Genomic DNA, 22,815 nt, shown 5'->3' with positions numbered 1-22,815 from the left:
AAACATGTGATAAGTTACTTCACTAAATGATGAAAACAGGAGAATTAAAAACAATGAAAACGCTGAGAACTTACAGGAACTTTGAGGTTCTGAGGTATCCAACTCACTTCTACAATATAAGGAAGTGAAAGACATTTTTTTGTAGTGCTCACAGTTCTGAGAAAAACCTTTATCCAGAAGCAATGTAACTTTTACTGTAAGTTAACCATAGAAGATATTGTAGACCGATTTCAAAGGGACCATGACTTTGGTAGAAATAACTAGTTCCAATAAGAAATGATGGATAAATACATCAAACAACTCACTTTAAACATCAAGATATCTGTTGAGTAAGGATCTAAATACCCCTTCTCATACTGGATAAATTACCTATCACGGTACGCTAGCTTTATATCTGTATTAAAATTCCCCTCAACGTACATTGTTCAGTGCTTCTGCTGCATTTGTTCTTATTTAAAGGTGACCTATCATGCAAAATGCACTTGTGTACGTCTTTTATACATGAATATGTGTCCCCGGTGTTCCAGGGAACTCACCAAGTGTCAGAAAACACAACCCTCTCTATTTTCCTCCATACCCAAATCTCTAAAAAAGGGGCTGCAACGGATCTGATACAGACTGATCCAGATTTGAACACTTCTATGACGTCACAGAAGTGGCGCTACGGCTATTGGGCCAACTCCACCAATCAGGAGGAGACAGCCATGGACATTGCCGTTCGAAAGCGCTGGAGACGCTGTAGTACATATGCCAGGCCTGTAGATGGTGCTGTTCTCACAGAATCAGCCCATGCAAAGACAGTGTTAAATTGAGCGAAATGAGGAATGGCTAAAATGCATGATCTGTTTGGTATTTTGAAAAATAAAAAGTATAAATATGCCTTCTATAGGTATGGTCCTACACTGTATTATTCAAATATAGCATGATAGGTCCACTTTAATGAGTGAAAGTGCTCCTTATTGTTATTTGAATATTTTGCCTCTCTATCTGTTGAGTTTCAATTTGTTATGCAATGTGTAACTGGCTCTCGGAAAATGCTTTATAAATAAAGTTATTATTATTACACATCTGAGTCACAACTTCTTCATTATATTCATTAATTCCGGGAATGTCATAAAAAGAATGTCATGAGTTTGTGGAAAAGCCTGAAGGCAGAGAGAGATGGATATTTAGAGACACAGCTGGTGAGCTAAATGAGATGAACATACCATCATAAGTAACGTAGGGGATCTGAAAGCCTCTGGCGCTGTTAGCCTCATTGGACTTGAAGTTAATCCAGAGACGTCTGGAGCGAGCTGTGAAGGCGATCGGCCGCTCGTACGTCTGGCACGTCTCGTAGGTGGTGATGGATGAAGCTGACCCTTCAGAGGCAAGGAAAGGACAATGGTGACTAATCTGGTTTGTATGGTGATATTATCTTACACTATAATTCCACTGAAATAACAACTGTTGTGAGAGACACTCACAGTTCTTCCTCATAACCAGCACATCTCCGCATTCATCCTCCGAGGGCAGGAAGATCTCCGGGACCACGATTAAGATCTTGCGCTTGCTTGGTGGGTTAATGTTCCAGATACACTCCACATTAGCGGGGTAATTACCGGGATAGTTGGGCGACTCGATGTAACCCATGAATTCGCCCATCTCGCCGCCACATTGCCTGTCTAGACACACACACACACACACACACACACACACACACACACACACACACACACACACACACACACACACACACAAAGAAGATAAGTCTACCGTGCATGTTTAAGAAATCTGACAACACAAAGCATTTTTCATACTCACTCTTGCACTGCGACACACTTGTGGCACCGTCAAAATCAGTGGTGGTGTTCCCGGGACAGGTAATGCAGTAGTTCTGTCTAAACTCTGTCTGATAGGTCCCTACCGGGCAGCGGATACAGCGGTGTACCGTGGTGTTGTAGTGATGACCGGGAGAGCACTGAACTGCAGGGTGGAAAGGACAATGTGCATTAAGTAGCGAATGTTATGCAAAATTCTTAGAGTACGTTTTGCTTTTTTGGCTGTGTAAAAACACCACAAGCTGACCTTTGACTTCACAATCATGGAAGGAGCTGGCCCCTTCCCGCTTGGTGGCCAGTCCCCCTCCACAGGGGAAGCACAGGGTCCGTCCCAAATCTGTCTGGTAGGAGCCCAGAGGGCACGCCTGACACGGTTTGAAGCCATCGTTGGAGGAGGAGCCCGTTGGACACTGGCCTGGATTTCAACACGCAGAGGTTTGGCAAAGGTAGCGTATCATAATTATGTATCACAAGTTTTAGTTTGGGATGGAGGAAAAATATGAGTTTATGTGTGTTAATGTGCTTCCGGTTATTTTTTCTTTTAATGTTTATTTTATTAACTTTCCTTTTTAATGACTGATTTTAAATGCCATTAACTTAATTTCTTTCATTTTTTGTAAAGCACTTTGAATTGCCTTTTGTCGAAAAGTGCTATATAAATAAACTTGCCTTGCCTTGCCTTGCCTGGCTTTGTCGTGCTTTGCCTTGCCTTGCCGTGCCTTGCCTGGCTTTGCCTTGCCTTGCCTTGCCTTGTCGTGCTTTGCCTTGCCTTGACTTACGGTTGTTTTATTTAATATCATTAATAATTACATATTTTTCACTCTCATTATTTTGATTTCAATATCAGCTGTTTTATGATACATTGCTAATAAGTAAACAGATGAAACCATCCCAATGCAGGATTAGAATATTTATTTTATTTTTAGAGACATATTACGCTAATTTCAGTTTAATTCTTAGTCTTTTGGGTTTCCACTAGAAGATGATAAATTGCTTTAAATTTGAACAAAGGCTGTTTGCATTTCTCCTTGGATTGAGCATTTGGATAATTTGACAGAGTGATATAACACATGCTTAAAAAAAGACAAGACAAGAAATCACAATGCACAATATACTGTCGGACCAATAACACAATTTGGACTACCTGCACAGGAGGAGATGTTTCGGGCCCCCACCGGCCCGTGGCCGTCGCTGCCGGGGCAGAGGTCACAGGCCAGCTGCCCCTCTTTCTCCTGGAAAGTGCCGGGCGGACACTGAATGCAGCGCTCCTGCTCCCCGTGGTAATAAGACCCCGACAAGCATCTGACTGAGAAAAACATCGGCTCCAATCAGAGGACACACTTCACTTTTAAAAAAAGAAATGGAATTGGTTTATAATGGTGGTCATAAAGGTGGAGTTGGAGTGGATTCTGTACGGTCTAGTACAACTCCATCACAAAATATGACTTCAAGGTCATTTCATTAACATTGCAGGCATCATAAAAGGCAGAATAGTCATATTTAACTTTCTTAGAGAGTACAGCTGTAGCTACTGGTGACTGAGGGTATATTTCACCTCACACAACCTTGTATTGCAGATATTCACAGCATAGATTAGACCTGATATTATCCAGCTACAGAATATGCTACTTCTTATATCTATGATCCTATTAACATGTTAGGCATTGTGTATACAGTAATATGGGTTTGCACCTTGCATTTCATATATTGCAATTTGCACTCTGTCCTATTTTCTAATGCAACTTCTTCAAAACAATTTCCATTTGGATAAGAAAGTTCAAGTTGCTCTTAAATAGCTTTACAACATGTACAATTCTAAGTGTGCCATTGTTCTCAAAGTAGGAATCTAATGCATTTGGCCAAAAAAGCGAACTAGTTCTAATTCCCGGTCCAGCTCTCCGGTCTTACCACAGCGGCCACTCTCCTTCTCCCAGCCCGGCCCACAGTTCTCGTGAGTGGAAGAAGCCTGGGTAAGTTTCTGGGCCACCTCGTACTCCAGACCAGCGACTCGGATCAGGAAGCGCTCCTGGTTGATGGACTTCTTCAGAGCCTTGATGTACGTCTTCACCTGCTTCTCCATGCGCTGTCTCAGGCAGCTGAGATTGCAACTCCCTGTTTATTTATTTAAATTGGATTTAAATGAGTAAAAACTATACATACATTTTGTACATTTTTTCAAGATGCTGTGAAAAAATCTTCTTTTTGGAAGCAAATGCTAATGTTACTAACTAAATAAACAAAATAGTTGTCCTTGAGTTCAAAGTACAATATTATATCTGAATTGTATTGGATAAGAAGTATACATAGGCTGGAATGCACACTATTCATAAAAGGACCATACATATGTACTTAAGCACAGTAAATCTTTAAATGTGCTCTGCATATGTTGAAACACTGACAACTAACATTGCTGTAAATTAGGTTGCAGCTTTGAGTAATAGCTAAATGAAATAACTAAGTAGGCTGCACAGTAACATCCTCAGTAACTGCTGTAAGGCGTTGTATTTAATGAGAGGACTAACCCGTGGTGTCTCCAGGTTTGACCTCAGCCTCCAGCTCCAAAGTGATTCGCGTCACTTCTTTGTTGGAGGGGTTTCGAGCCCGTCGGCCTTTCGTTTTTTTAGAGGAGTCACACCTCAGGTTGACAAACGTCACCAGGCAGTTGCTGCAGGGCTGCCCCCCTCCTGTGGACAACATGAACATACATGAGTAAATCCCCATTAAATATTAGTAACGATTAATGTTATTTATATTTAAGAGTAAATGTACATCATTTCTTGGAAAGTTATTACAAATTCAAATTCAATTGGAAAAGGTTTAATTAATTTTGAATTCATCATAGACTTTTAAAATCTTTGTAATTTATAATTTAAATTAACATAACAAAAATAGATGAGGTTTGAGACCAAGATGGAATATTATGTCCTTTAATGAACCTTTTGTATGACCAGGATATATATAAAATATACATTTATACTACAAAGAACAACAGAAAAACCTTACAGGCATGTTTGTTTTCATTGAAAAATGATTAAAATGGTTCATTGTAAACTGTATAGAGCCTTAAATGTCTATAAATACCAGTATATGTGTACAGATTTAGACTGACCTGGTCCGAGGGTCCGTCCTCTGTCCTCCGTCCTGCCCGTAAGCTTCGGATGAAGGTGACATTTGGCGTTTTTTATCTTAAAAGAAGCCGTCTGCTTCACTGGAGGGGCCTGAGTCTCTACAGACAAACACAGCACAGTGGGTAGGAGCACACTGCAACACCAGGCACACCATCTGTAATTGACTGATTGTTGGAAAGTGTTTGATCATAGAAATCTGAATGGCAGCGAACCTATGCAGCTCTGACTGTTGCTGGAGTTGAGCCTGGAAGAAGACTTCCCTCTGAGGAGGGGGATACCACAACTCACTGAGTAGCTGCTGTCAGACTCTGCAAAGATCACACACAAATAAAAAGGGATTTTAATAAAAACGGATTTATTGTGTGGTGTTTTGTGATCGCACGCTCACTGTGGGGAACATACCTGCCAGATAGTGAGCCTTAGAAGCACAGGTGAGTGAGCAGCTCTCTTTCTTGCCCGTCTTGCTGCAGGTCAGAGTGGCTTTTGGTGACAGCAGTCCAAGATGGCATTTCATCAACTCTGAGGGAGAATAAAACCCACAGAGAATCACAAACTGTTGGCAAAGAAAGTTGAGAGTGAGGAAAAAAAGTGTATGAGGATGTGCTTTGGGTGTGAGTGAGTGAATGAGCCACAGGGGGGCAGTGCTGCCACATACCAACACAGTCCTTCCTGTTCCAGTGCAGCTTGTGTCCCGGAGGACAGGTACACTCGTAGCTCCCTTGAGAGTTGATGCAGCCATATTTACATCCTCCATGGTTTATACTGCACTCGTCAATATCTGGGGATAAATATGTAGACATTAATCGGACATGTCTCTAAAAAGTCCTAATTGTTCAAACCTACTATGACCGAGCGATCATTGCATTTGATAAAACATCTTTATACATATAGTATACAGATATAATACACAATATTATGGACAACATTAATAATAAAGGCACATACTAAGTCAAATGTCTCTAATAGTCTCAAGCAACATATTTTGAGGGAATATCAATTAAAGGTAATTGAATGAAAATATACTTTTTCGTATGTCATGTATTTAAATAAAATAAGAATATACAAAAATAAGCTTAACTGTTTGAATTTTTCATATTGACCATTTATTTGATTAATAGCCAGAAGACGTGCAGTATCGTGATCTATATCGTTATTAAGATATGAAATGACCAATATGTAGTAAAAGAAGATGTTGTCTATCTGACCCATCCCTCTAAAACCTCAAATAAAATAAGGGAGGAAAAGGATTTCCTCCAAAAATCAGAAACAGTGAGAAACAATGTGGTCCGTAAAAAGGATCTGGAGTCAATGTGGTCGAGTACAATGAAAGAGAAACAGGGCTGTGAGCACAGCTGTGAAAGAGGAGTTCCTCAGGGGTCAGATCACTTCATCCTGTCACAGCGTCACATTGTAGGAAGATTAATGTGTATGCGTATAAACAGAAGTGATTCTTCATTTGATGTCGCCACATTCAATTTAATGGTCAAAACCTCTCTGCTCTTGAGTAAGGAGGACTTGTGGTGAGCCGTAAATTATAATCACCTATTCAAACGCACGCTGAGCTAAAACCACTAAAAGCATCCGGGATCCAGATGCAGTCTGGCTGCCATCGACGCCAGACTGAAAATGAGTTTAGTGGGTAGAGCCGAGGATCAGCAGGCTGCGGACAAGCGTCGACGACACCGGGAGAGACGGAGATAATGGCAGTGATTGATGATCTGGCCCGCTGATATGAGATGCTCTTTCTTGTCTCATTCAATTATTCACCCTGAATAAAAATAGTCTGCTTGCCTCTGCACTCCCTAAAGAAGATGACTTCATCAACAGCAATGTTGAGCCAGAGCTGCTTGGAAATGTTGTGAGAGGTGCGCTGCTTATCCTCTGCATCAAAGCAATTAATTTAAAGGACAAAGAAGTGTAATGAAAGTCTGATGGAAGTGCCAGCAACTGTATTTTTAACATCTTTGTTCCTCCCATGCTTGAAGTGTAACCAAATAGATGTCTTCTGACCTTCCTCCAAATACTTTTTCTCTGCGTGCTGATACAGAGACAGCAGAGATGAGTCAGGGAAGGAAATAAAAGGAGACACAAAATTGACATTTAGACTCAACAATTGCTTTGTGTCATTTGTAAGGAATTTCTCAGAAGGGTTGGGGAGTTCATGGGAAAATCTTGCCATCTGTAGATTTGTAACGCTTTTTCCTGCTTATTCATCTGCATCAGCAACTTCCAGTCCAACTACGTAATGTACGTTTTTAAGAAGAATTTGACCCAACAAGATTAAATAAACTTAAACAATTTGTGGTTTAACTTGTGTCTTTCTCTCAGACCTACTTACACATAAATGTCTCAGTATCAGAAGACAGCGTTTCTATTGCTGGTTGGATCGAATGAGTTAAATACAAAAATACTTACAAAGTGTTTACTCACAAGACTGTTTTCCTACCAGATAAGCCAAAATGAGCAGGCTGTTTTTCTAGGGAGAGTCGCTGAATAAACTCTCACTTGGGAGGAATGTTGACAGACTTTGGCACAATGCTCGACAGCAGGGCACTGACCTAATTGGGTTTGTTTAGGGTGAGTCTATTGTTTAACACTGAGAACAGCTTTCTAGATTGTTTGACAGCTATATTTCAGTTGATAAACCACACAGGTCATAACATAACCTTGGTTATGGCTGGGAGTGGGAGAGTACAACGGGGAGGGCCATAAATCTTTAGGGTTATCTAACAGTTTTCGACGGCGCCGATGAAAAGCGATGGGAAATCATTCATCAGCTTCTCTCTCAACAATGGTATAGAGAGTCGCTCACGCCTGACCATCTTCTCTCCAGCTCAGCGTGGCCTGATCACAGTCCATCATGTGAGTAAAAGCCCTACAAATTCAATCCCGGGGCTTTTATTACCTGGACTGACAGCTAATACAGCCGCCTGTGTGGGGAATAGCTCCCATGAACCTACTACTAGACCAGAGGTTTTAAAAGTGTGAGACGGTGGACCTTCCCTCAGACAGAGCCTAGAAAAAAAGACACCTCCATCCCCCCTTAGTTTAGTTGCTTAGTTTCTCTCAATGCCTATTTGATCATGATTATGATATAGCTGTTTGATATCATTTCAGACTAAACCTAAATACATAACTAAGGTCTGTCCTGCGGCATTTATTAGTTTCTGACTCTGGGAAAGATGAAAAACAGTTCCTCAAAACGACTGTATCTATTTAGCCAAATGTTATGTGTATTTGATCTTATTTTAATTAATGTAATGTTTATCACTGATCTCCCCATGAAACCCCTTTGAAGCCCGCCTTCAACTTTGAAAGCCTCTGGACTACACCCATTCAATATAAATGTTGTGTTATTTGACCAGAAATAACGGGGTGGGGGGTGAGATATAATCAAATAATACATTCTAGCTGCATTACAGCCATCTCATGAAGCATTGCTTCAAAATGTTATTGCTGGGACATTTTAATTGATTGCATAATACTAGAAGATGAATTTAACATGTGGCACTTCCAGGAACCAACCATTTCAAGTCGTTTTTGTTACCTTTATTAGATACAGGAAACATGGGGAGAGAGTATCTGTTAAAAAAAAAGAAGTCAGTGTGTCCTCAGGTGGCAGGGTGTAACTATCTGCACTGTTGTGTTTGTGCAGACCTCATGAACATCTTCATGTTACCGCTCTCCAGTCTCACTCCTTATTCTACATTCTGTTGCAACATTCCTGATCACTAGACCTGTCAGACTACAGGCAGAAGAAAACACAGAACAAATAACTGCAAAGATATGTATTTCGAGTGCATATGCTGTCTCTCTCCGTCACTCCCAGAACTACTGTGAGGCCCAGAGGCGCTGAAGACAGCAGCAGATTCTAACTGGTGATACACACTCCATCAAAGAGCCGCCGCAGCACCCTGATGAGCTGTGGGCCTCTCGCTGCCTGCCAGGCAGATGTGACGCGCCCACACACACCACCTTCAGACACCCAAGGCTGTTGTTGCTATCTGTTCCATACCAGAGTACTGTACCTGCTAATGTTTGATGAACATGGTCACACTCCACCTTGAAGGGCAATAGCTGTGGTTTTTCAAGTTTGAGTCCATTAACTACAACACAAGTCGCCTCCACATTACTGCGAAGTGTAGCAAAGGTTCTTAGATTGATTTCCTGCCTTCCAGCCAGCCACCTATTTCAGCTCATTCTCTCGATAAGGAACTTTCAGAGACCTAAAAACTGGCTTGAAAACAATGATGCATCACTCTTTTCAGTTACAGTTAATTATGGTTTGAGAATGTAGCTGCATGCAGGGGCCTTTCAGTCAGCAGGTTAGAAGATGAACACTAACAACACACTGTGTTGAATTCATTTTTTTACAGAGTAAATTAAATGTTCACCTTGATGGATTAGCTTTCAATATGTTTTAAATTGGGTAGTGAGGTTGACTAACAACAAGACAGTACAGTAGCAATTTGAGACTGTACTTGTGCACTTGTGTATTTGTGGTTTGAGCTAACCGCTAACGTGGCAATGCTAATATGACAGGTAAAGCATTACTGAGGTTACTACTAATGATCCAGAGGAATTTCGATGTCACGGTAATCAATTCAACAGTTATTAAGATATTTTACTCAAAGCTATACATATTAAGCTCATAGTGGTGCTAGGGGAAAAGTAAGGGGATCACCAAATGCTTCAGGATTCATCACCTGGAGACCATAAATGTTTGGAAAAAATCTATATTTATCTTTGAATCTACCTAGTTGTTGAGACATACTGACTAACATTCCTAGAGCCAGGTCCCTAGCATGGCTTTAAACCATGCCCCAAGCAATGCCTGAAAAGTTTGAAACCAAACATAAAATAAAGTTTGCTTTGTAGATATCAGCTTAAAATGTCTTTGACGACGCTTTAATTTAGAGCATATTGCAGTGAATTTCAACTAAACTATCAGCGAAACTTTAAATCAACAATAATAATCTATTTAGTGTAGTTATGAATTTCTGAGAAACATTAGAGCAACTCATGTAAGGTTAGCAAAGAGATGATGCAGAGGAGAGTGATGGACAGGAGGAAGAAGTAGAGAAGAGTGCTGCTCACCTCCGCAGTGTGCCAGGCCGTAGAGGATGAAGCCTTTATGACAGAGGCACTGGAAACTGCCGGCAGAGTTGACACAGAAGTGGTCACAGGCGCGATCAAAAGAGCACTCGTCGATGTCTGTAAGAAAATAAAGACATGCTGTTAGAAACTTCTCAAACAGTCCAACAAATCACAAAAAGATCTTGAACAGGACTCGTCCACCCTCCTTTCTCTGTTTTCATCTTTTGTCATGAATTGTAAAGGTCCAAATCACATGTTACAACAAAAAAAGAATGTTCTTCTGTTTGGTGCTCTGTATGGTGGCTGACCTCTTGATTTCATTCAGTTTTCCATTTCGATTGCTCTGAAATAGAATTTTCAAGTGTTTTTGAAATAACAAGGGAGCACAGCAGGAGCCAAAAGAAAGTCCGCTCTTCACCTGATAATAGCAGCTGAATTACTGTTGTTCTCCCCACATTGAATCGGCCAATCATTTCCCCTGTTATCCTCTTAACCATACCATCATTTGCCTATTTTCCTTTTGTTCTGAGGACATAAACATTACAACAATCATCGTAGTTAGTCACAATATGTGGGATGCAGAAGCCTGCTTTTACTCTTTTTGGCCTTTCTGAAAACGAACTGGCCTCTCTTGTCTTTTTTGAGCTTTCTTGCTCTCTTTCAACTGCATCTTGATAAGTCGCTTAAATGTCAGCAGCTCAAAGACCACGAGGATTGATATTAGATATATATAAGCTATACGAGATGGCTGACATTTGGTTTTCTTTAATGTCAGCAAAAAGCCCAGACAGCACAAGCTGGGAGAAAAACTGGGATGTGTTAAAATGTAGCTGGATGTCTAATTGGCTAATTTAAGAAAGCTTCGTAGGATTTTCCCAGGAATATTATGCCATATTATCTTCAAACACACGAGGCAGGTATTTCACAGCAATTACAGGCGTTTAGTTAAATAATGGGTTACCTTGAAGAAACCATGAAGACAGACAGATAAACGTCTCCAGAAATCTTGCATAGCATTGCACAAAATATCCACATATGGTTTCATGCTTGGCATATTCCTTCATGTACAATACAGCTGTACTTAGTGCAGACCAGCACAGGTTAATACGTGGCAGGCATGTTGTGAGAGCCAAAAGGTGAAAATGTGCTTTCTTGTGTGTTTTTTCAGATGCAAGGTTTTATATGGAGAATTTTAAAGTGCAAACAATTAAAAGATACAAAATACAGTCCTCACTCTTTCTCCCATTTAATGGCTCAAGGAGATTCATAACAGCAGCAGGGGTTTGCACACGCTATATGAGGCATTGCAAAAGTGTTTTTTCGGTTGGCATATTGAGCATAAACTTAGCTCAGCACAATTTAAAACATAGGGTCTGTAACCATCTGGGAAATAGGCGTGGTGACTCAGTTTACCCTAAAAAAAAAGTTGTAATAAATGACGCCAGTAGTGGATCTGTAACTTATCATTATATCATTTTGTGTTGTGTGGTGCCACGCTACAGATTAGATGTGTGAAGACATCTGGGACTCCTGCAGTAATACACTCATTAACTGGGCAGCTAAGGTGAAGTATGCAGTGGGAGGGCACGCCGGCATTAAGTGCTTGGAAACTTAGAAAGATGAGAACAGTCATGCCACTTCCACTGCAAATAACAATTCAGAGTTTCCCTTCATTATTTCTTCTCTTAGCTCCCTGTTTATCTGCCCACGCATTGCACCCGATTGATCTCTGCGTCAGGACTCGTCACATTAACCTCCACCTTTTCTAATTACAAAGTTCTAAGGAGGCAAATGAGGTTGGCTAAAATCTAGAAAAGGTCAGTGTTTTCTTTACAAAACAGATTAGATCCTTATGGTGGATGTTCCCACTGGAGGAAACACAGCATCTGAACATCTCGCTGAGTGCCCTCATGTGGATTAGGAGTGAGAGGTAGATTGTTGAGGGTGGAGGAATGCTGACAGGGGCTCTGCAGACATGCCCAGTCCTGACTTATGGGCCATGGTCCACTGACAGCAGGGAAACACCATGACTGTTTAAACCAAGATAAACACAGAGTTCAGTTTACACATCTCAACGCCTCGCGGAGACAGCAAACGTCTCTTTAAGTGTCACCGCTGTCACAAAACACCGCTACCCACCGCCAAGCACAAGTACTCATTAACAAAAACCGAGTGCTGTACCGTTTGCTGCAGGTCACATTTAATGTTTTTAATCCGCCAGTTTTGGATTTATGCTCATAAGAGAGATGCATGATGGGATTATAGATAAACAGACACTCCAAACATTTTGCACAAGAAGATCAGCCAATGACAACAGATGTATTTTGTCTTTGTGGCTCTGAAGGAATTCTGTGAACTCTGAGAAAAAAAGGTTATCTGGTTGGGCTTTGAAACTTTAAAAAAAAAAACTTGCATTACAAAGGGGGGACATGCACTTAGGAATGATGGTCTCATAAACAGTAAGACATCCACATAAGAAAATAAATGTTATGTACATGAATTATAAATATCAAAAATAAACATAAACAGTCAAATAAAAAGTGTTTGGAGCTTTTCCCAAGCCAGTTGACTTGGCCCCTGCTGCTCTGATTTTCAGCTTTCTTTTTTAAAGTTGTCTCTTGTGAGTTGGATAGTTGCAATTCTAAATCCCTCTCAGATTTGAATTCAAATATATCATCATTAGAATCTAGTTCACTTTGTGTTGAAGGCATTTCAGATTTCTTTTGGCCCAACTCTTGTTCCATGGGTGTGAAAAATTAAAGGAATGAGAGGAGAGGATAGCGGGCAGACAGGTGACTGTGCAGTGTGGTGTGTGTGTGTGTGTGTGTGTGTGTGTGTGTGTGTGTGTGTGTGTGTGTGTGTGTGTGTGTGTGTGTGTGTGTGTGTGTGTGTGTATGTGTGTGTGTGTGTGTGTGTGTGTGTGTATGTGTGTGAGAGCCTGGCAACACCTCACTCAGCGAGAGATGAGGTGAGCTTTATCACCACCCTTCGCTCCAGACAAAACACACATCACCAAACAAGGACAACATTGTTGCCCCTGCGCACCCAAACAGCTCACGATGACGATGTTAGGTAGGGCATGGTGCCACAGAAAACAAACCGTCATTTACATTCCCACACGTGCAGACCACATTTTTTAGTTATCTGTGCTATTTTGGCAAAATAAACTCTGCATTGTTCCGATCTAAGAAATGAGAGAAAGGCGTCGCACCAGAAATGGATTTGAAGCGACAACAAAGTGGCTGCAGAGCTCATGTTCACAGAAGACATAAGACGTTTAATACTGTGTACAGAGTGTTGTGATTCAGTGCAGCAACTCTAAACCCATTGCATGACAATGATGTGTACCAGGCTGGATATTGATCGACCACATCAATAAAGAAAAGAGAACTAAAAAATAGCATGTCATCTGTTTTTCCACTCCAAGAGCTCGCCTCGCAGCTCTAGCCTGTCGGTCTTCTTTCACCAGATGTTTCGGCAGTGGCTAGGTTCACGCAACAACCAGAGGTTTTAAGAGTTGGAGCTTTAATTCCCCACACCTGTGTTCGGCCATGGCAAACTCTTTATTTGTTCTGCAGCTAGTCCTCCCAGCTCCTGCTGAGCGATGGCTACCACCAAATATGGCTTCTTTGCAGCAGGCTGAAGAGAGAATACTTTTGCGACTAAGATGGATTGATCATTCATGCTAATCAATGCAGAAATCAGAATCTATAAGAATGTAAGTGTTGAGGATATGTTCTCAGGTAGTCCACAGGAACATTTGCTGGTAAAAGGTTATCAAAGGGGCTACATACCTTGACATGTTCTCTCATTGGTCAGCAGCTTGTAGCCTTTCTTGCAGCTGCACTCGAAGCTGCCCACTGTGTTTCGACACACGTGATCACACCCACCATTGTTAAGACGGCACTCGTCAATGTCTGTGAAAAAAAACAGTAGAAGCACAATCAAATCGACCATCATTGAGTTAAAAGGATTGCACAATTAACTTTAACCTGTTATATAAGAGGGAATGGACGCAGAGGAAACGAGCCATAAATACAGCACTGACAAATGTATCTTCTTGATGAATTATATAATAATAACCTATTTACATATCCAGAAGTTAATGATCAACATTATCATTAAACTGGAGTTGTGTTTCTGTCCACCTAATGGATGTAAGCCTTATACAAATACTGATTGTAGCTGCTCTTAGAGATTGTAGCTGCTCTTAGAGAATCTACTCAGTGAGGTGGATACGTAAGAACGAAGAGGGCTTTGGCTAATGGTGCAGTAAATATTGAAGTATTCAAAAAAGCAGTTGTTTGGTAAGACTGCCATGAGAGTCAGAAAGTGGAATTTAGCTTCAGGTATTTCCTTAATGGCCTTCAGAATGGATAACATCAGTTTGCGTGTGGCTGTAATGGGATGCAGCATCGGTCCATCTCCCTCCGGATACTCTACTCTTCATTTGTGTGGCCAATACCCAATCAATATCAATATATCATGTGTTCCTCCATGTGTGGGAGGGAGCTCTGCCTTGGTAAGTTTGGCTGCAGCTCTGATTAATTCTTAATCATCATCACAAATAAGGCGTCTGTCTCTTGAGGGAGTCTTCATCATCTGGTTGAAATAAAGGGATCTGAAATGGTATAAAATAATCCCCTCCTTGCTCTACTTGTCTCCGCTCTTCAGAAGATTCTGGCCTGCAGCGAGCCCCTGTCTTCTCATGCCAGAGCTGCCTGGGTTTGCTTTTCTCTTGTTTCCTCTCAAACCAAACTAATATAAGCCAATTTACTTTTATCAGAGTTGTTAGTGTAACATTACGAGTTGTTAAAGGCTGACAGATTTCAAACCCTGGAAACACATTTTGTCCTCGTATTAACTCCCTGTCTGTAAGCACAATGCTAAGTTTCACCCTAAAGTTTGGAGTTCATTTTGTATACTTTATTTAATAAAGAAAGTTGCTACAGTATGCAGTTTCCTTGAGTTTAGTATGCCCCGTCAAACTCCAGACAGGAGGATGGTACTGTAGTGGAAAAACTGTCAAGAAAACAGTTTGCTTGACAGAATATTACTCAAAATATGCAGCTAAACAGCAGAAAGCAGTGTAGATTGGTGGCACCAGTAAGGATATAGACATTGACAGAGCACTAGTGGTTGGAAAACAATGATAGGGCGTAAATAACTTGATGATCCTGGGATGAATTTGTAGACATCTGGACAGGTGTGGTTTTAATGGCGCAGGGTTTACCTTTGCAGGTCTTGCGGTCCGGCTGCAGAGTGAAGCCGACAGGACAGCTGCAGCGGACTCCTGTCACCGAATCATGACATGTGCTATCGCAGCCGCCATTGTTCACTGCGCATGTCTCTGTAGAGAAACACAGTGAGACATAGAAAAATACACTTTCGAAAAAGTCACAACCTACTTGTTCCTCCCAGCATGTATACAGTACATACTGGCATCGTAGCAAACATTAGAAGACACACTCATCATAATCCGCATCTATGTCAAACAGCAGTCAGACAATAAGAAGCAGAGTAAGGTACTCAGTAAACATAGTAATAAAGAAGGAAACAAGAAAACAGAACAGTCATAAACGCAGCAGCTGGATGGGATTAACAGTTTTCAGAAAATGCTTGTGAATAATGAAAGGAAACAGTCATTAAAAATATTAGATTCAACACAGCCAAAAATAAAGTTTCATGTGTTTCCTCTAAAGTGTGTGCATGCTTGCTTCTTTTTGGTCAAGGTGAATTACGACCTCTGAAAGTCCTTTGCACTGCAGGGCATCTGTCCCCCTCCATCATGAGGGCAGAGGTGCGAGACAGATACGACAGAAAAGCCACATTTCCAGTTTTCTTTTTAACAAAACCTTCCAGGCATTTTGGGGATAAAAAAGCAATTTCAGCTACCATGCCCCTGTGTTGGCTGGACTGATTTGAAAAAAAAAGGGAAGTAGTCAGTCAAGACAGGACAGCTGAGGTCTCTTCTCTAGACGCTGACATATTTCACTGAGACTTTCATTTTAAGCAACAGCTCAGGAGACATTTGTTCTCACATAAGAGTGAATAGTGTGGGCCTCAATGGTTTTTGGCAGCTTGATAAAAAGCGTCCCACACTTCAGAACAAAAAACAATACAAAAAAAAACCTTTGTGATGTGGAACAAACACTTTAACGTGCTGTAAGGCAACTGGTCATCCACTCAGTGCTTCACTTCTCTCTAATGGGCTGTAGGATGCTGGCTGGCAGCTCTTCTCAGGATGAAGCAGCACAGCTGGGCGAGTGGAAGACTTCTCACAGATGGGTAGATGGCAGCTCACACGTGGCACTAAATAGGAAATGCAGCTGCGCAGGTTTTTATTTTATAGAGAATGAGGATCCCTTTGGGGTAACACCTAATCCCCTTGACTTAAATTGAGTTCTGCACTGCCTGCAGCAGCCATAATGAAACTTTGTAAAGCTCTTTTCTCTCAAATAAAATACTCAACTGTGGGCTGCAATTATGCATCAAAGCAAAACAGGTGCTTGCAGTGATGCAATCTTGTGTTTTTATGGTTGTTTTATAAAGAACAGTTTAAACAGTTCAAGGGATCACGTTGCTGAAGGCTGAACACGATGCACTAATAAACTTGGACACATTTAAAGTAAATATGAATTTACAGGGTGAAAAAAAAAACACTTCTCACTTTGGAGAAAGGGCCTTAACCTGGAAATCAACATTGCAAACACTATAAAGGCAGGGTTTGTTTTAGGTTATACAGCAATTAGCCGTATCAGTGACTCCCTTTATAGACTTCTGTATTATAATCTCAGTTGGTTTCAACATCTGGCTTTTTTTGTCTTTGAATGATACTAACGCATTTTACAAAGATACGTTTTTAATATAAACTCAATTACATCAGTGAAATGTTTTCAACTTAAAATCACACACTTTGCAGAAGTATTCGTGTGTGTCGTGTTTGATTTCTATAAGGATTGAAACGCACCATTTCCTGATTTAGGGGTTTTACAACCTTTCTTGGTCAGGTACGGCAAGTAGCTTCTTGTGTTTAATGTGGCTAATGCTTTTTTGAAACAGACAGTACCGAATCAGGTTAAAGACTTTATGAGTCCCTCTACTTTTTGCTCTGTTTCACTATGTTTTGCATTTACTGTTAAACTACTATTGTGTCCTAACATAAGCTCAATAAAACACTTTGAACAGCTGAAATCCTTTTCTGTGAGATGTTTTGATTACTTTTCCCTCGCCTGTCTTTCACAGAACACAGAGATTTAGCATGTAATCATTCAAAGGGCAAGTTGATGAGTATTAGTCCATCCCGGGATCGAGCGCAGCACTGTGGGTTCACATAATTGCAAAGTGTGAGCAGAGACAGTTGGCAGACGAGACGATAAGATAGTGTCAGGACATGCCTCAAAACGCTTAGTCAGGCAGCCATCTCACCAAACTGTAATGACCATGTGTTAAGAGAGCAAAGAAATATTTCTGACATTATGGTTGTTTGAAGACAGGGGAGAGACACATGCTCTGGTATGTGTGTGGGTTTGTGTGTTTTGGATGAATACCAGCCACATCCACACTGCACCGGGTTGGGACCGGCAATTACAGTAACAGTGGGCAGACTTTTGTAAATATTCTCCGATATGACGTGCGGGATGTCTGGTCTAGTGCTGAGCTTCTACAGTGTATGTTTAAAAAAAGAGGGGTTCATATCGTATTCATCATCTTTTATCTGAAGCCGCAAGATTTCTAGCTGCAGAACTTCTTGTTTTGCCATCAGAAATGTTGAAGATTAACCCGCAGGGCAACTTGTCATCAGACATTTATGATAGATTCACAAAAAAGGGAGAAGTCCTCTGAGTTTGGATCACGGGAAATAGACGCTAAGGTGAAAAATATATATTTTTAAAAACAAGAAAATATTGTTTTCTTGACCAAACGGCAACATTCAGCTATAGTTCTTCAGAAAGGAAGAGTTGTTATTAGACACAAACTCTTCAAAGAGTGAGTGCTCTCTCAATAACTAAACCAAACAAAGAAGAATAACATTGACAATAGTTTGCTAATGCTCTCTAGAGATGCAACTGAGAAAAGCTGGTTCCAGCAGGGTACAGTACCACAGGGAATCATCGGGGAACAACTGACGGAGGACGCAAAATATGTCTCTTGCCCCTAATGTTTCTATTTCTGAGAAGAAAAATAACAGAAACTAGGACACAAAATCCTAAAATAGGACAGAATGTTATATTGTGGCATGAGGGAAGCTCAGCATGCATACAGTAGTAACAACTAGTAACTTTAAACAGCTTAGTTTTTCTTCTTACCTTGAACAGGCTACTCCTCTGAGAACAAGCCTCCTCCCTGAGACTTACAGGGTATAATTAAATAGTCTTTGAAGTATCGAGGTTTGATTAATTGATGCAGATTTATGAGTTTATTCCTGCTGGCATCTTTGCCTTATTTATTAAAAACAAAGCTCATTCTGGCATTTATGATCCAAATATCATTTTACTGCAGATGTTGTAAAAATAAAGAAGAACGACTGGACTGGAATAACACGGATGAATTCCCTGCAACTGATTATGATAGAACACAAGATTACGTGTGTATGACAAGAGGGACTCAGCGTTTTATGTTTTCTATGAAGCTATCATGGACACTTGATTGGCTCCCTCACCAAAGCTAATAGGCCGTGATGACAGACTTCAGAAACACAATGACCAAATGTTTGGAACAGTACACGCTCATCTCAGTTGTGTCAAAAGCACAAAGGAAACCAAACTCTTATGTCTTCCTTTTCAGATTTGGACTTTTGATGGAGGCCACTTCTACTTGTGGTAATAAATCCATTTTCAGTCGATGCTTCAATCTGCAGGAGACTTTGGATAAGAAAGTGACAGCCAAATGAAATGTAATAGAGACACATTCGGATCCTGGGTGGATAAATGTGAAAATAATCAATACATAAAAGCAAATATCCTGCATTCAACATCCTATCAAAGTATTAAAAACTCTGCAGAAAACACTCCCTGTGGACCCCTTTGGGCCGTGAACAGTTATTAAATGAAACCATCTGAGAAGTTAAGAGGGGGAATTACTCTTTGGTGGAACTGCGAGCGTAGCACAGACATATGAAATGTGATAAGGGGCCCTGCTGCTTTCTTTTAAGACAGAAAGGTTGGGAGTAACTTGTTCAATGAATTATAATGTACTATCTTCTAAGTTTAAATGATGTTTAGACTGCTGGTCCGAGGTTTGCAGCTGTGTTTTAAAAAGGTGTGGTTTGACAGGGGCAGCGGGTTGTTATTGAGAGGGCATTCACAGAAGGAAGAGGAAGGTAGGGGAGGAGGGGGTCAGAGGTCGAGGGTCAGAAGGATGATGCCCCTGTGGGGAGGGGAAGGATCAGGGCCTGCTAGGTTAGCTTCCTCTTCTCCCCACACCCACAGACCCCCAGAGAGAGGAGTCAGAGGAACGCATATTTACCATTGGGGAACAGCTGGGGGGCTGCCTGGGACTGGACACTCCTCTCCCCTGCATGCACGCGCACACCCACACACACGCACACATTGTAAAAACACCACTTTAGTTCTCTGTACACTTGAACCACGCAGCATTTGTGTGTTATGTAAATCATGAGCACGTGACAAGAACTAATCTGATGTGGTTTTACAGCATATCCACCTTTTTCCTAAAGTGAATTATGGGCAGGACTTCTTGTTATTCCCGTCACTAAAGTGGCGTTTGTGAGACTTACAGTTCAAGTGTCTTTCCTTTTCACATATTTAAGGAAAATGAATTATGAGGGAACACAGCCTGTCAAACCTTAAATGAGATAATTTAATTATACCTCTGCCTTGTACGTCTCAGGATGGAAGGACGTCCTGAAGAAGTGACCTTTGGTGCATATTTAGCAATTTAATTTATTCTGTTGCAATTAACATTGAATCAATCTGAAACGCTCCGAGGCTTATCAGTAATGGTGCTTTTTATTAATGAGGTGAAACGCAACCTTGTCGATTTGGAATCACATATTTTTGAGCTTATATTCATGTCAAGCTGGAGTACAGGTGACATGCGGCGTGCACTCGGGCAATATGCGTCTTAAATGTTTGTATAATTACTCTGACGGCCATAGGGCAAGAGAAACGTTCTGCACTGCAGGTTTGAGCCACACATTTAGCTTAGCTCATTAGCATTTAGCAACTTCCGTTTCTCTAGTCTCGAAGATTAGCGGTTATTTGAACATGTTTTCGTCTAATGCCTGAAATAAGGTTTGTGGTTCACACAAGTTGAAGAAAATTCACTTTATTCTACTACGTAAATTAAGTCAGTAAACTCCCCATTTGTAAATGTCCAATGGGTCAAAAAATGGAGGTTGCTAACAAGAAAGTAAATTAACTATTAATCGCCATCACGCCGAAACAAATCCGCCTTTAGCTTAGCAGTGGTGATGAGCAGCTGTTCGACCGGCAGCTAGTTTGTTGATAGCCTAACGATAGCTTTTTAATCCTGGCGGTCGAATAAATATTTCACAGAATAACTTCCCGGGTCGACCTACAGCAGAACTTCATCACTGCAAATAAAGCTACTCTAACTTAATTTGTTACAGCTATCAGAGGCCAATTTTTCAGGTTGTCTTCCCATCCGTCAGTAGTAGCAGGGAAAGTGATTAATAATCACATTATCCCGTCTGAAGGTTGTTTTCCTGTCACAGTGTTCATTTGATCTAAAAGCTCAAACTAAAATGAAGACCCACCCATAAGTCTTGCAGATATATAAGTCTAGGAGAAAGGTGGATAGAATGAATGAGAGGGGATCCTTTCTCTTGCAAATGGTTAATGTCCATTCATGCCCACAGGAGGCGATAACTACCTGAGAGAATGACATAACGTTGTTGCAAAAGAAAAGACAGCCTCTTAAACTAACAACTGAGAAAAGAGCAATGATTATTTTCAAAATCCTAACAAAAAACTGATGATGGCAGTTTCTCGTCTAAGATGAAAACGGTGACATCTCAAGGCAAAAGTGTTACCTTGCAACATGCAATCATGCAAAGTCAATATTCCACACAGTGCAGACAAAGTGCAGTTTTTGTGTGAGAGATGAGGCTTTTGCTAGTTAGTATGAGTGCTGCGAGCCTCGACAGACAAAGCGAGTGGTTGTTAGTGCTGCAAGCTGAAAGACAGGGCCAGATTTATGTCTGCGCTTTATGGTGTCTTTTATGGTCAGATCATTTCAGAATGAATGTTATTAGGCTGTTATGTCAAGTCTCTAAGCACTGTCAGTGGCCCAGCCGTACAATGTATGAGCTGTCACAGAAAATGATTTAAAAATAACAGTACTCTATCTTTTGTTAATAACGATAATTTAAGTATAAAATAATGATTTTTAATTAAATCATTCTTAAAAGCAAATTTTCAGAGTGAATTTATTTTCTACAGCCCACTGAGTGCATATTTAGACTTGACTACATGGCATAGATTTAGTATGCGGACCATGTACTCGTCCGTGATACAGCTGGGGTGACGGATTGGGCCTTTAAGCACATTGACAAAATTGAAAAAGGTAAAAACCACTTGAGGGCCTTTTCTTTTTAATAGCAGTACGGGAAACCATGTTTATCCTTACACTACTTCAATTATATTTCCAAAAATATTATTTCAGAACAAAACTCCTGTTTAATCCCTGTAATTAAAGTATGCACTCTCGGGCCCTGAGGATATCAGACTGACCAATTCAAAGGAGAGCTGAGGTGCCAGATGAGGGAAAAACACTCTGACAGTACCAGATCAACACCACAAAGCATGCAGTCATTATGGTCTGCCACAGTTTGGCCAACATGCTTGATCCCATCATGCAGCATCCAGAAACAACGCTTCTCAGAGAGGACAGAGGACTGAGAGGCACATCTGAAACAGCAGCATGAATGCACAGACCACCCGAAAGAGCACAGTGTGTTTATGTTATGCGCATACGCATGTAGACTACACGTGTTTACATGCATGTGATGCATGCATGCTGGATATGTACTGTATGTTTGTGTAGTTGTTTGTATAGCTTTCTGTTTGTATCTTATAACATCTCCTGCTCTCCTATGTTTGTGTGTGTGTGTGTCTAGCATAATGTGGCCAACTCTTCAGATGATTGAACTCTGAGCATGTGTGCATCTGCCTGCTATTTGTGAATGTTTATGATGTGCTGAGCTAATAGCTTGAATGCTTCCACATGATGGCTGCTTTTTTCTGATACCTGAACTCACTTGATGCACAGAAAAATAAACCTGACTTTTATAAGATTGTTTCAGAAGGAAACTGAACACGTAACTCAAATAGTGTGTGTGCAGGAATAAGAAAGCAGTCAATGTGTGACTGCCATTCAGAAAAATGGTCCCTGATATTAATTCCCACCTAGAGTATGCAAGGTATCAACAGAGGTGAGATGGGAAGGATAAAGAGGCAACACTTCCAAACAGAGCAGCATGTGGCGTATTATTACGAAATGCAGCACCAAGCCTGGGTGAGGAGAGACACCGCATAATGAATACAAAAGTGTCAGGATTCATATCAAACACTCCCACAAGATGGATGGAACGGTGAATCTGCAGCATACTGAAAAAGCCCACCAGACTAAGTTTGTAATCATGTTTCTTTTTGTAGGAAGAAGGCAGACTCAATCATAAACCTTGTCAAATCAATAGGGAGGCTAAATTGGTATATGTTTTCACTCTGTTTGGTTGCTATGGATACCCTTCTACACTCTATACATCATTTACTATTTTCTGTACG

At 40.8% G+C, this 22,815-nt stretch overlaps 1 protein-coding gene across 3 annotated transcripts in view; it reads right to left on the bottom strand.

Moving 5' to 3' along the window:
- Nucleotides 1–22,815, bottom strand: part of scube3 (signal peptide, CUB domain, EGF-like 3) — a 69,840-nt gene that overhangs the window by 3,144 nt on the left and 43,881 nt on the right. The window contains exons 7-21 of one of the 3 annotated variants that reach the window (XM_079675355.1): nt 19,514–19,561; nt 15,279–15,395; nt 13,840–13,962; nt 10,046–10,162; nt 5,604–5,726; nt 5,351–5,467; nt 5,161–5,256; nt 4,930–5,046; nt 4,343–4,504; nt 3,729–3,932; nt 2,965–3,126; nt 2,068–2,235; nt 1,804–1,965; nt 1,467–1,664; nt 1,209–1,361 (exon numbers count right to left, since the gene is read on the bottom strand). In XM_079675355.1, the coding sequence (XP_079531481.1) occupies nt 1,209–1,361; nt 1,467–1,664; nt 1,804–1,965; nt 2,068–2,235; nt 2,965–3,126; nt 3,729–3,932; nt 4,343–4,504; nt 4,930–5,046; nt 5,161–5,256; nt 5,351–5,467; nt 5,604–5,726; nt 10,046–10,162; nt 13,840–13,962; nt 15,279–15,395; nt 19,514–19,561 (2,067 nt within the window). Of the gene's footprint in view, nt 1–1,208; nt 1,362–1,466; nt 1,665–1,803; nt 1,966–2,067; nt 2,236–2,964; nt 3,127–3,728; nt 3,933–4,342; nt 4,505–4,929; nt 5,047–5,160; nt 5,257–5,350; nt 5,468–5,603; nt 5,727–10,045; nt 10,163–13,839; nt 13,963–15,278; nt 15,396–19,513; nt 19,581–22,815 lie in introns of all 3 variants that reach the window. The other 2 variants (XM_079675354.1, XM_079675356.1) reach the window with 2 other exon arrangements.

The sequence above is a fragment of the Notothenia rossii genome (assembly GCF_949606895.1).
Source record: "Notothenia rossii genome assembly, chromosome: 4".
NCBI lineage: Eukaryota > Metazoa > Chordata > Actinopteri > Perciformes > Nototheniidae > Notothenia > Notothenia rossii.
Note: the sequence above shows the minus strand (reverse complement) of the source record. Positions and strands in the feature narration are given on the sequence as shown.